Raw genomic sequence first — 14,168 nt, 5'->3', positions numbered from 1 at the left:
CCAAGGCTTGCATTTCATGAGGAAATATTTCAAACATACCCTTCTTTTTAACTAAATGCCCTTGACTCAGCCACCGGCCTTGATGCAATCTTATTCTGCAGTCCACATGATTTCACATTACGTTACCTAATGTCTCAAATGTAGGGGAGAGTAAAACCAGCTAAAGTCAGTCTACCCACCTTTTAAATTCACATAAATCTCACAGAGGTAAAACAATTGTATATGTGGGGAGTTTAGTACGCAAATGCAGCCATGATGTAGGAAGATATAGGGTCAATTGATGCTTTTCTGAAAATCTAATTCATTTATTTAGGTTTGTGGTCGAGATGAATTGTGATTATCAATATGACTGCAGGTCATAGTTAATTTTTTTTCTTTTTTTCCCACCACCTTACTGCCAAAGAGTGTATGATTATGCTCATGATGTGAGAGGGGGCGGGCTCACTGCGCGCTGCTCATGAATATGGAGGCTCGCGGCTCGGGAACCTCCCTCCCTGCTGAACTTGTGTAGCCAGCTCCAGCTCGGGCTAGCAGTCAGTTAGTCAGTCAGTCAGCAGTGGGCTCGGCTGCCGCATGGCCACTGTGTAAAAACTTTCTTCAACAACAGGGGCAAAGTGTCGGATAACGAAGAAGAGTAGACTCGCGGAGTGGTTCAGGGACATACGAGGAAGAGGTCTTCTATGAACCGGGAACCTGTGCTCCGCTGACCAAAGTGTTGTTTCCCACTCGTGCATGTTTAAACCAGAGGAGAGCTCTGGTGCCGTGTGTCGGCCAGACGACTACTAACAAGCGAGTGGCAACAGCAGTCCGGAGGCATGATTTTGAGACGGGGCTCAGTCGTTGCTGCCTTTTTACTCTGCTTTCTGGCCAAGGTATGTGGACTTCTTCAGGGTAAAACAGCGGGGAGGGTCACTCAGTTCAGCTGTTTGCATACATTTTGATTGTCGCCTTTTTATGCGCACGGCTATGCTAACATTACATGTCACCATGTCTCATGCAAAGTTAGCTTGCTGCAAGTGCAAATAATGTCTGGTAACTATCGGCAGAAGGTCCCGTTTTGAATCACAATTTGTTTTTTTAAATAATAGGGTCAGAGTTTTCCATTGCACTCACTCTTCTGTCCTCAACAGGTGTCAGAGGGATCGGGACAATTCGAGTTGCAAATCTTATCGATGCACAATGCAAACGGAGAGCTGCTGAACGGCATGTGTTGTGATGGCACACGGACCACGGCGGATAGAAAATGCACACGGGACCAGTGCAATACGTTTTTCAGAGTTTGCCTGAAGGAATACCAGTCCAGAGTTTCTGTTGCAGGGCCCTGCAGCTTCGGAATGGGATCTACGCCTGTCCTCGGAGGAAATACCTTTTCTTTCAAGAGTTCTGTCAGGAATGACAAATCCAGGATTGTTTTGGCCTTCAGTTTTGCCTGGCCGGTGAGTTGGAGACTTTAAAAACACTTCTGAATTTCCTGACGCGCTTCTTTCTCTCCCATTTCTTCTTCTTGGAGAGAACATGTTTGTTTGCAGGGCAGTTATGTGCAATTACTGTCCGTCACTCATTCTCACTCTCCCGAAAAGTGGTTTTCTTCGGTAGTTAGCTCTCTGTGAATTATCCTTTTGAGGAAAGACCCCCCTGTTCTCCTCATTATCTGCGCCAATTAACCAGGTGCAGGTATTTTTCGCAATTTGGCCTAGGCCTGTCTGTGTTATGGTGTTTAAAGAACTTTGCATGTTGAATCATCATAAAACCTAAAGTGGTCACAATCCATGGGGAATTCTAAAAAAGATGGTCTAATTATGACCTAAGGTTAAAAACCATCAAATATTTCAAGATAATCTATTTTTGTTTATTGCCTCCACCATGGATGTGGTTGGATTCTTCTTTGTACAATGTATTCTTGAAATGTTCCTCGTAAATGTTTTTTTTACTTGTCTGGCTTGAGTTCAACAAGTATAAAGGTGGGTTAGCTGCATTCTCCCAGAATTCCCTGGCAGCTGCTCATGTTGCACAGTTCAGTAACTCCAGAGTGAAAGCCCACTTTCGGGTTTCCTCAAGTGTCAGCTCTTCTTCATAGAGTAAATAAATGGGCCTGACAGGCCTGTGGGAGAGTTGTAGCTCTGTGCAAGATATTATTTGCCATGCTGGAGCACATTTCGATTTAGTGAAAAAAGTAGGACTGTTCAGACTGACTGGCCCCACAGCTTGGCCCGCAAACTCCTTCTCTGTGCCTGATGGGTGAAAGGCACAGTCCACTGGTATGTGTGTGTCCAATTACATCAAGGCTATTTTTACCACAATCTTGATGGAAGTTCCTGTCATTTCAAGCGGTGATGGCCTCACACGGCACAGATAAGTGATAAAACTGGAAAATCTCATGTGAAAGACTTTTGAGTACAACATTTGTACAAGTGTGTTACCTTTGGGGTAGAATGGATCATTGAGATTTGTGTGTTTTCCTTATGATGTTAAAGCCAGTTAAACAATGGGTAGCATTCCATTTCATGTTTAAGCACTCTGCTTACTTTTCTAATTTATTTTTATATATTAGTGATAACAAGTAAACTATGGCCAACATGTCTTAGACCTTATGGCTGATGTCCTTGTCATTAAAGTCATAAATCCATTGATTTAGGTAGAAATGATTTATATGTGGTGTAGTCAATGTATCATTTAAGAAATGTCGTGTCTATATACATTCATTGTATTCAACTTCTATTGGAGAAAACTGTTTTTGGAGCAGCTAGGTTGAGATTTGGAAAAGAACCGAGCGGCTCGTTAGATTCTCTCATCCTTCACTTCAAGTGCTTTACTTCACTGCACATTAACAATTGTCAGGTTAGGTATGATATCACTCTTTGTCCTTTTCATCAGTTGATTGGCTGCTGTGGACAGATGGCAGTGTGGTGCAATTGGGTTGTTGGGTACTCCGAGTTCATGAAGCTTTTCCCCCCCTTCATCCTCTCTTGTGAGCTGCATGAAGTTGGCCTCTTGTCCAGGCCAAGGGCTTTGTTTAAGTCACGCTCTGTTGGACCCCAGGCATTTCATCCCTTTAACCTTGCCACCCACAGTAACTGCTGCACTTAATGAGGCTACACACATGTGCTTAGATCAGGTAGAGCCAGGCATCTGTCTGAGTGCCGTCGGCTGAACATCCTTAACATTAGCACATCGTTGTTTTAGTGCCCTGTATGGATTCGCCAATGTCTGCTCTGTGCTTTTATTCCACAGAGAAGTGAGGTCCCTCACAGTGTATCAAGCTGGGACAATGGTGTGCCCTCAGTGACTACAGTGAGGATTATAGAGCATAATAGAGGCAGTTCAGCTGTAATGCCAGTGCAGGGCAAGCAACAGGAAGCAGATGTAGTAGACTCAGCAGTGATGAAGTTTGCTCTCGGAGCCGTGCCGCTGTGGCCACCTCAGCAGAATTGCCCATGTTGCACCTATACAAGAATGGAAGACATAAGTTAGACTGAACTTTTATTAGCACTTATTTGCTCACGTCCCAACTATAGTGTATATTCTTACTCTCTAATATAAGTAATATCTTGCCTTGCATCTCAAGCCCTAGTTGATCTGGCACCCCGCATTCTGCTCAAATTTGATTTAATTATTCCCCTCATTTAATAGCTCATTTTTCCTTCATCTTTCATGATGCTGACATCTTTTGTCAGAACCGAGACATACATGCATCACTGTGATTGATTTGTTGACAAGCCGGAGCTGTCTGAGAACTGGGAAGAGGTGAGTCTCAGAACAATAGTCAGCACAGCCTGGAGGGTAAGCGCTGCCGGCTGCTTTTTGGGTAATGACATTTTTGTTTTATATAGTCTGCTCTGATGTGGCAGTTAAGTGCAAATTACTCAAGTGAAAGAGGGAAGAGAAGAAGAGAAACGTGTTCTTTCTCTTTTTTTTTTTCTCCCTCCTACCTAACCCCATCTTTCACTTTAAGAACTTTCTCAGTGAACTTGCAGTATTGTGTGAGTGTGAAGTTTTGCTGCTTATCGAAGTTGTTTCACGCTGTATGGGAGCGTGCCATCCAATGAAAATGCATTTTTTAATTGGAGTTTACCTGTGCCTTGTTTTTGTTTCCATTAATGGCCAGTGACCATTGCAAAAGATGGATGACTGGCTGTTTGTTTAGTTAAATGCTTTATATTGACTTTTATTCCCAGGCTTCATTGGTTTGGATCTTGTTTGCCTTGTGAGAGATCCAAAATCTGTTTGCGTCTGTTTCAGTTGGCAAAAGTTGAGATTCTTTCCTCTGGGTGAGGTTGTATCGTGTCCCCGGGGTTAACGAACCTCTACAGGTTATTTAATAAGCTGTTGGTTGTACGATCTCTCTGCAACTCTTGTTTTGATGAAAATCTTTTGGCAAAACAATGCATTCCTTCCTTGCCTTTGAATGTGATTATGATAGTTGTCTTTTCATGACTGAGTTTTATGTCAAACAAGGGTGTGTTACCTAGAAGTCCCAAATCATTGGTTACAGTAGATCTCAGTCTGATATTATTGAAGTGATTGACTCAGGGAAACTGATACAGAAGGTCAACATCCCTTTGACTGGACTGTTGACATTTCCTGTGTGCTGAGTGTAGGCTCAGACCAGTCTAATCTGTTGTGCCATGCCTTTTTTTTTTTTTTAGACCTTTGGCTTATGCCTGTTTTTCCGTGAGCCATGCCTCACTTTGTATTTTGTTGGATTACCTTGCAATGGTTCATCAAATGGCTCCATTTTCATTGTAGGGCAGGGTGCGTGCGTGCGTGCACGCACGCACGCACGCACACACGTGCGTGTGTACAATATTCCCCTACTGAGACGATCCAGTAGTGTTCTTTGGCAAGTCATTATGTTTCAAACTGGAGTGATCTTTATCGCTTATGTTACTTGTCTGTTGGACAGTGCCTGCTTGGCCAGGAAAGATAAGAAGACATATGGCCTCACTTATTGCACTTGGACGTGTGTTTTGTGTGTGTGCTCTGTAGTTCAAAGAGAAATTGTGAGTCAGCTGGGAGCCTGGGAAAAGTGAACCTGGCAGTGGCAGACAGTTCAAAGCTGATAACCGCCGAGGAGTTATGGAGTGTTAGTGAATGACAAGTTGGGCAGTATCTCACTGTTATTCGGTCGGGAACCAAATATCTCAATAATGGCAATGCTACTTGTTAGATCAAACCACTAAAACATTATTGTTTCATTGATAAGCCTGGGGATGTTCAGATGTAGTTTACTTAATGTGAACACCAAAGACAATAAGAGAATTTAAAACATTGTTATCTAATGCCACAGGGTTTTAGGGTTTTGATTTTATTGAGTTGTCAATCATGTTATCGTGGTACTAACGTGTGTGGTGATGAGGATGTTGCAACAGCTTCCATGTTGAGACAAGTCCAAATCATGCAGTTTTTGGGTGTGTTATGTTGTTGGAGGACTGCTCTTTAAAGGAATCAGCCTATAACCCATTAAAATGTGTGCCTCTTGACAGCAGTTCACTACAAAGTGATTTAATGATTTTACTTCCACCCGTCAGAATCTGAAGTTTCTTTTTGTAGCAGGTGAATCAGGCTTATTTTTCTTTTCAGTTGGCAGGGATTCATTGTTCCTAATGCCTGTAAACTGATAACATGTTGATCAAATATGCTTGCATTGTTTGAGAGGTTACTGAAGGGTCACTGAAGGGATTTAGTAGATTACAAATTCTAGTCAAGTTTTGTATCACTTCTCATGTTAGTCACAACCACGCCAATTCAATGTTGCAATAATGACTAATATTAAAAGGTTGAGGTGTCAGACAATATACTTCAGACAGTTCAGTGTCGTTGTGATGCATTTCAGTTCCCGTTCGAAGGATGAACTCACAATGCGCCCAATGCGTTATATGTGGGATTTGTTTTGGGTAGCTTTCTCAAATAATTTTTTCCCATCCCCAATTAATTCAAAGATTTAGGTGGACATGCAGGTGGGAGTGCAACTACTTTAAGGATGCATTCAAGTACAGTTATACAGACAGAGAAAATGGCCACAATATGAAATCAAAACCAAAGATATTTTGCAATTTTTTTGTTTAAAACATGAAGTGAAGACCAAAGGTAGAGGACTCTTGTTTGGGGTGTTATAACTAGCTTTAGGTTGGGTCGCAGTAGTCGGTGATTTGGTATCACATTACCTCTGACCAGTGTTTCCGCCAGACCAGGGCTGAGAGGGCGTCCTTTTTCCTTTTCGTAATTTCAAGCGATAAAAACTCTCGATCTTCTCTCGAATTATCTTATTTTTTTGTCAAATGACGGCAAGACGCCCCCCAGGCGGAAACGCTGCCTCTGACTCACTCACTTGAGTTCTGTGTCAAGTAATTGCAGTCAATTGTGAGTCAGGATATACCGTAAAGTCTGCGTTGCTGATGAGCACTGCATTTCAAATAATAGCTGCCCTTCTGATTGCAGTGAAACTCTGGCACATGATCAGACAAATGTCTCCTGGTAAGATTGAAAGTTGAATGGTTTACAAAACAAGGTAAAGCCATGGAAATCGGTCCAGAAGTGAGTCATACCTTGTTCTTTTTTTCTCCCTTTGGAAAGTGAACAGGGGGTTTCCTTCGAGCAAAGGTTTGTTTACCATGAAGTCACTGCAGCAAAGAGGGCCATAGTAGCAATGCAGAATTTCTGAAATGCCTTCAGGCAGCGCTGCTGGGGGCCAGCATGTGTGTGAATATAACAAGTAGGTGTTTTCTAGTGGATGCTTGACCACTTAAGTGGATTACACTTTCTCACAATCGCATACTTTCTCTCTGCCTCTGTCATGCGCGTTCGCAGGCACATTGTTCGCTCTCTCAAGACTGTGGCACAGGGCAGCGCGAATGTGTAAGCTGATATTGGTGTGAGCGCTACCGACCCTGAATCGGACAAAGCGTTTTCGGGAGTGCTGAAATCAAGACGGGCCCTGCAGAGTGTAGCACTCATTAAGCCTCGCTCTCGGTGCCCTCTCACCATCAGTCACAAACACTTTTTATGTCAATTCATTCTTGACTTAATTCTTGCAGACAACAGTTTGCTTTAGCACTTTAGACTTGATTTTTTTTTTTACACCAATCATTGCACAGGTCACTATAGTTTTATAAAAAAGAACTGACTTGGACATCATGTTTCTATTGGGAGCAATGTTATCATTTCCAATGTAACATTTTAACCCCTTTTTTAATTTTGATTTATCATAGCAATTGGTCCAGTGCAGCGCTGTTATATATGGTTGGTTTCAAGTGCACCAGACGGATGCACCCTCCTGCTGGGTGGATGTCCAGTTCAACTGCCCATTTGTCTCATCCTAATAGTTTAGAGGCAGAGACCTCTGCACCACCGCCAGCTTATCCTCTCTTAATCAGATCAACAGGACCATTGTGATAAGCTAATAGTTAGTCGTTTGCTTCTGTCCTGGGTCCTGTTGCAATGAGAGGGAGAAGTAAGATTCATTAGCAAGGCTGGTGAGGTTGTTAGAAACTTGGAAAAGTAAATTGGTGGTAAAGGCTCTACACTGTTCTGTGGCTCTCTTCACAATACCCGTCTGACATAATTATCACTTTATCTTTAAAGGGGAATGTTTATACTCATTCATAATACAATGATTGCTTTATGATCCTGCTCTTGGCTAACACTCATTGTTTCTCCCTTTTGTCTTCCAGAGGTCCTACACTTTGATAGTGGAAGCCTTGGACTTCAAAAATGAAACCGGTGGTGAGTATTTGTCCTTGTCTGGCATCTCCATCTTGCCTTCCCCTCTTTTTTTTCTGTCTTCCCCCCGCTAACCTCATAGCAACGTCTGGGAGGAGTCGTGTGTTGAAGGTCGGAGAAGGAAGTTTATTCTTCCTGAACCCCCTGGCCTCTTCCACATGGTCCACTGGGTGTGCGTGTGTGTCTGTGTTAGGACAGTGTGTTGACAGCTGCCTGTAAGGCGGGAGAGCAGGACAGGGAAGCGAGGGGGAAGAGGAAGAAGAAGCGGGGACCGGGCAAACCGGGGGTAGTGAGGCGGGGGTGCAGACAGAGAGAAGCAAGTGTGGCGAGGTAGAGGAGAACAGAGGGGGCCACGCTAACCCCATATGAAAATGTTTTCATTTGGCCGATGACTGATGGCAGGTGCTGCCAGCCAGGGTCGGGGTCACAGTCTCACTGTCACTGAGGCGTGAAACACAGAGTTCATCCGGCCGCCCAGCACGGCGCTGGGAGTAGCCTACAGTCACAATGCATGGCGGGGGGGCAAGGCCTCAGTTATCCTGAAAAAGTCACTTTACCTGGGTTGCACGCTGAGCTCACAGCGGAAGACTTTACAGTGTAGTACTCGAACACCGTGGGTGTTCTTCCCATGAACTGACGTGGTGTTAACATGCTGAATCCAAATTCTGGATGGCGGGTTTGGTTTTCTGTCGTTAACTGTGCTGGGATTCCTGCTGGTTAGCGGTCAGATTGGCGACAGCGCAGTGATCCCAGCGGAGGGAGGGCCCTCTCCCATGCTTGTTTATGCAGGTCCGTTCGAGGTCAACAAGGTTTCGGTCTTTTCTGCTGTATTTGCCGCTCCCCAGAGAGCTATTAGGGCATTGGTGTGAAAAGCCCCCTGAATGTACACAGTCAATGCTGGTTAAGCCCCTCTGAGCTCCACTGGGATAGCTCGCAGCTCCGATAGCTTCATATTTTGTGACCATCCTAACTGATGTTTGAATGCAGACTGATTCATAAACACAGTTAATAGTTTCATTTAAGTTTTAAAGTTATGTACATTTTTCTTTGTTTCCCTTTTCGTCCAGATTACTTGAATATGACTTTATATCCAGTGTGTGATAAAATAAGTCCCCTTTTTACAGCTTAAACCATTAGATTTTCTCGATATTAAATTTAATATGATGCTCAAACACGACCGCTCTAAGCGTTATAAAGAGCGTCTGATTTATGTTTAGCTCCGAGCCAGGCAGCAGGTAGTAAGGATGTGTGACTCCTGACACTACAGGTCAGCAGTCGGTAGAGAAATGCCTCACAGCTGAGCTCTGGATTCCAGACCACTGTGAAATGTTACTGGGCAATGTGATTCCAGTATGCCCCCAAGCCCCTGATACACAGCACAGTAAATAAATGACAGCGAAGCGTCCCGCACTGCATTGCATCATACTACAGAGAAGCGACTCACCCGGCGGTCAGCCACCTCTGCTCATGTGAGGGCAGTAAATAACGGCTTTGACATATTTTTCATTCTCTCCCAGATGGAAGATTTTTGTGTGTGTGTGTGTGTGTGTGTGTGTGTGTGTGTGTGTGTGTGTGTGTGTGTGTGTGTGTGTGTGTGTGTGTGTGTGTGTGTGTGTGTGTGTGTGTGTGTGTGTGTGTGTGTGTGTGTGTGTGTGTGTGTGTGTGTGTGTGTGTGTGTGTGTGTGTGTGTGTGTGTGTGTGTGTGTGTGTGTGTGTGTGTGTGTGTGTGTGTGTGTGTGTGTGTGTGTGTGTGTGTGTGTGTGTGTGTGTGTGTGTGTGTGTGTGTGTGTGTGTGTGTGTGTGCTCGCAGGTCAGCCCTTGCCCGTTTGACAGGGCCGTGACCTCCTCATGTTTGACAGGAAAATAAGTCTCTTTCTGGGTCAGGTCTGTGTGTTTTTAAGTCGCCTTTGGTTGTTGCACAATCACAACATAACCTGGGCCTTTGCTCCCTGTTTGAAGTTTTAAGAGTGTAAAAAAGAGTTGACTCAAGTCCTTTTTGACTGCTGTTGAGTACACGAATGAATGTGATGGGGAGGAAAAAGTGCTGATGGCACTCTGGCAGGCGTCCCAGCAGTGACTGTGGCATCGGTGTCCTCGCGCTGTAATTTATGGCGGCTGTGGTTCTGTCTTAGCCTGAGGCGATGCAGAGGACAGCATTTGAGAACAGTAATATCCTCAAGCTGTAAACCTGAGAATCAGAAACCCAACCAGGGAGAGTTGGAGAGGGAGCGTGAGAAAAAAGCAGTTAAGAGTGCTCATTACAGGCAGCCTTTCCCTTTTTTCTGTGTTTCCTCCTTGTACTTTTCTTCCTCTCCAGCACACATAGTTGGTTTAATTACATATAATCTGCTATCTCGGAGATCTTCTGCAATTTGTGTCCGAATTTTTGGGTTCCCACTTCCCACTGTAAGATCACGCATAACATTGCAACTCCCAAATGCATAAAGTAGAATGCTGCATTCCACTATCCTGTCCCTGGCTCAAACATTTGATGACCATTAACATAGCTGAGGAAAGCATTTAATGATGTTATGCTAATCATGTCTCAATGGATGTTTTAGGTGCAGATGGGAAGTTGATAGAGAAAGCCTCTCATTCAGGCATGATCAACCCCAGCCCGCATTGGCAAAAGCTGACTCACAACGACCGTGTGGCCCAGTTTGAGTACCAGATCCGGGTCAGCTGTGACGAGCACTACTACGGCTTCGGCTGCAACAAGTTCTGTCGGCCGAGGGATGAGTTCTTCGGGCATTACACATGCGACTACAATGGAAACAAGACATGTCTGGAAGGCTGGTCCGGACTTGACTGCAACACAGGTAAGAAGTGATGAAATGTCAGCATGATGAGATGGGTGGGTGACATCACTTCAAAATGGAAATGCTGATCAGACCAGCAGCTTGAGACAGTCAGATTGGTATTTATGACTCTGAATGGGTCTTCTTAAACTATCAGCCAGACTGTAATCTGTGAATCATGCCGATACACTGTCTGCTGTGTGGTTTGCATTGAATGGAAGCCTTTGTTTCTGAACCCTCACATAATTTCTCTTCCAATCAAATAAAGCTTTTCATTGCCCGTATGACCAGGAATAAACTTCTATCCCTAGGAAATCAGCTTGGACTGCAGTCTATTCCTCAATAAATATTTTACTGTGTTACATGGCAGAGCATGCCTCGTTGTTTGTCGACAGTAATATGTGTTCTCTCATGTTGAAATGTGATAGAGGGTAGTAATTAAATCATTTACTGCTATAATTTACATGTGCTTTAAAATGGAGCTAAATTTGAACCTAGTTACCAGGCAGTACTTTTCTTTCCTTCTTCTTCCTCCTCTAGCTATATGTCGACAAGGCTGCAGCACTGAACATGGATCATGTAAGGAGCCAGGTGGATGCAAGTAAGTGACCAAGGCCGTTTTGTATGATTTTATTAGTCTGTTATCAAGGATTTATTGCTTATGTACTGTATAAAATGTCAAACACGGTTGATTTGACTTCTTACGGAGGCTGCTGCCAGAGGCCTGTGGTGTGGATCAATCCGATGTGTAGGGATTGTGTCCAACCACCAGTTCAGTCATGGCATGGATCTTTCCCTGTACGTGCTCTGTTTTCTAGCCAAGAGACTATCAGTACCAGGGCTTTAACAGAGATGCTGGCTGAGCTGCTTGTAAATCTCTCGTGGAGCTTTGGACCGGAGCTGCCAGTCAGAGAAAAGGGAGAGGCTCAACTGCCAAGTCTCCATGTTGGAAATGTAATGTGTTTCCCTCTAATGAGGCGAGTGTTATCAGGCAAATCGCATGTAACGTTCGGATGAGCGTTAAAGTGTATTGTTTGTGTAGCTAATGGCTTTCCTAATGCTGTTTATGCACACAGCCAGAGGAAAAACCCGGCGCAGATGGATATCAGAGCTGGAGCATTGTGTGCAGTTGTATCTCATCCTGGCGGAGGCCCTGCTCTGCCCTAACTCTTCCCACAGTTCAGGCACTGATTTCTTAGTTGTCTGATTTGGCACTTAATCAAGCACAAGGACAATCAGGTTTGATCGCATTGTGCGAGCAGTGATGTTGTTTTTCCCAAGCTTTTGACATCATCAGGTTTCTTGTAAATGCTTGTGTGGCCACCGGCAGAACAAGAGAGTTGAATTGCTTTAGTCTCTGCACAGGTGTGGCTATATTTAAAGCTCTGGGTTTAACTCTGTTTATATTCCGCGTGCCAAAAAAGTCTCCAAGCAAGCTCTTCTACTGTTGTAGTCAGTGAGCAGTTTCCCATCGTTACGCTGCTGCACAGCGTTAAACAAAAGCTGAACACAACAACATGAGCTGCAGGCGAGGGCAGTCACCTTGTCGCTAAGTTGATGTCAGTGGTGCCACAGCTAATTACGCTCCATGGGAACTTAATTTAGTCTGGTGGTGTATTTATTGATACCTCAGATTTGAATATTTCTATCACAGTAATAACAGTGCACCTGTGGACTAAGATTCATGGCTTAAAAATCATTAACTGCACAGCAACAACACTCTGTTTTCATGTCAGGAGTTAAAACAGTTATATGCGTCAGCAGAGCGAGACAATGTAATGTCACTCCCCAGTATTTTGTCTGCGTAATAACTGTAAATGATTTGGTATCCTTCTGGGGAATCCTGCTCTGCTTCTCATGAAGAAGATTAGCACACTTTTAAGAATAGCCTCTTTAATCACAGGCTGAGGTTTACTTAACCACCGCGTTTATTTTTACAGTCCGTCCGTTTCTCTGGCTAATCAGCGCGCCCCTCCCCCCAGAGGGACAAGGTTTCCTGTCGCCAGGCTCCAAAGCAGCAACTGTATCGCCACCTCGCCACCTTTTAAAAAAAGACACTTATCAGTCAGGCTGGATTGCCTTCTTAATTATGGAGCCCAGGAAGAAAAGGGCAGCGTTATCAGTGTAATTATGGACCTGGACATTTCAGTGGTCAGAAGGCTGAGCTCCCCTCCTCGGCCTTGGGGCACGAGCCTGACTCCTGACTCATGGGAACCAGGATGAGCAGCAGCAGCAGCAGCAGCCGAACACTCCTCTCTGTCTCTACTGCCAAGCCACAGGCAGGGTGTTGTTAAAGGGAGCGTCTGGCCGCATGCTAATGTTAGCTGTGCTACAGGTCCCATTGGAACTGTAATTTAGTGTTTTTTGTTTTCTTTCTTTCTGTTTGGTAAAATTATAAATGCTCTTCTGTTTTCTTGTCCCCAAGTATTGTTTAAAAGCTGTTGCATAAACACCCTGCTACTTGGGATTTATTTGTGGTCTTTTAAGACACAGCACAGTTGTTGTGAGGGCAAGCATAGTGGCCCTTTGTTTGTTTCATTTGTGCAGCGCCATGTTGCATCCACTATTGTGGTGTTCATTAAATGCAGATTATTACTGTATTGCTTTGAGTCATTTTAAATAAACAGAACAATAAGCTATTCATATTTCCAGACACCATAAGAGATTATTTGACCTCACTGTGATTGTTGTGAATTTTCCTGAATGTTCTGCATGTTTTTTCTTCTGGCGTGTGTGTCTGTATGTGCTTATGTTTTTTTGTTTTACTTAATATCAGACTTCTGAGGCTAATGAAATGACTCTGTATTGCAGGTGTCTGTATGGCTGGCAGGGCCAGTACTGTGACAAGTGCATCCCCCACCCCGGCTGTGTACACGGCACCTGTGTAGAGCCGTGGCAGTGCCTGTGCGACACCAACTGGGGCGGCCACCTTTGCGATAAAGGTTAATTCCCTTATTATTCCCTATAATTTCAGTTGCAGGTCACCGTAAGAGCAGCCCGTGTTGTGTAAAAACAAACTAAAGGTGTGGTAACCTCTCCCTTTTCAGATCTGAACTATTGTGGCACTCACCAGCCATGCATGAATGGAGGGACGTGTATCAACACAGGGCCTGACAAGTACCAGTGTACCTGTGCTGAAGGCTACTCTGGGGCAAACTGTGAGAGAGGTGAGTGTCAATTTGAGTCTTTTTATTGCTAGCAAGCTTTGGAATTAGCTTTTTAAGAGACTAGAAAACTCACCCCGTTTACTTGTCTCTCAAATGAGAGAGAGATAGAGAGCTCTTTTAGGAGAATTACGACAACAATGTCATCATGGAGAATCTGATAAAAAGATGCTCCAAAGTTGCATTGTGGGACATTTAGGAACCAAGGAACTCAAAGGCTAGAAGTCAGAATGTCCTGTCCTCCGCTGCTTAGATTTTTCTTTGTTTATCAGTTTTTTGCCAAAATATAGACTCCAAGATTCACCTAAACCCCCTTATTTCGGTGTTGCTTATTAAACGATATACTTGTGCAACCCAAGTTTAAATAGAGGATCGAATCTCATGGGGTCTCATCCTTATGCTTGCAGTTAGAGTAAGTGGGTAGGTTCTGGGCTTTCTTAGCTTGCAGACAAAAGGTCAGAGGTGCCTTGAGTTTGTAATCAGAGGA

General features: G+C 44.1%; 1 protein-coding gene across 1 annotated transcript in view; it reads left to right on the top strand.

The window, feature by feature from the left end:
- Window positions 1–483: 483 nt before the first annotated feature.
- jag1b (jagged canonical Notch ligand 1b) overlaps window positions 484–14,168 on the top strand; it is a 26,233-nt gene continuing 12,548 nt past the window's right edge. Inside the window, exons 1-7 of the mRNA XM_079688721.1 lie at window positions 484–872; window positions 1,131–1,436; window positions 7,671–7,722; window positions 10,281–10,538; window positions 11,058–11,118; window positions 13,329–13,459; window positions 13,565–13,684. Coding sequence (XP_079544847.1) covers window positions 816–872; window positions 1,131–1,436; window positions 7,671–7,722; window positions 10,281–10,538; window positions 11,058–11,118; window positions 13,329–13,459; window positions 13,565–13,684 — 985 coding nt within the window. The 5' untranslated portion in view covers window positions 484–815. The remainder of the gene's footprint in view (window positions 873–1,130; window positions 1,437–7,670; window positions 7,723–10,280; window positions 10,539–11,057; window positions 11,119–13,328; window positions 13,460–13,564; window positions 13,685–14,168) is intronic.

This window comes from Notothenia rossii (assembly GCF_949606895.1).
Source record: "Notothenia rossii genome assembly, chromosome: 6".
Taxonomy (NCBI): domain Eukaryota; kingdom Metazoa; phylum Chordata; class Actinopteri; order Perciformes; family Nototheniidae; genus Notothenia; species Notothenia rossii.
The sequence above is the reverse complement of the archived record's forward strand: the minus strand, read 5'-3'. Positions and strand labels throughout refer to the sequence as shown.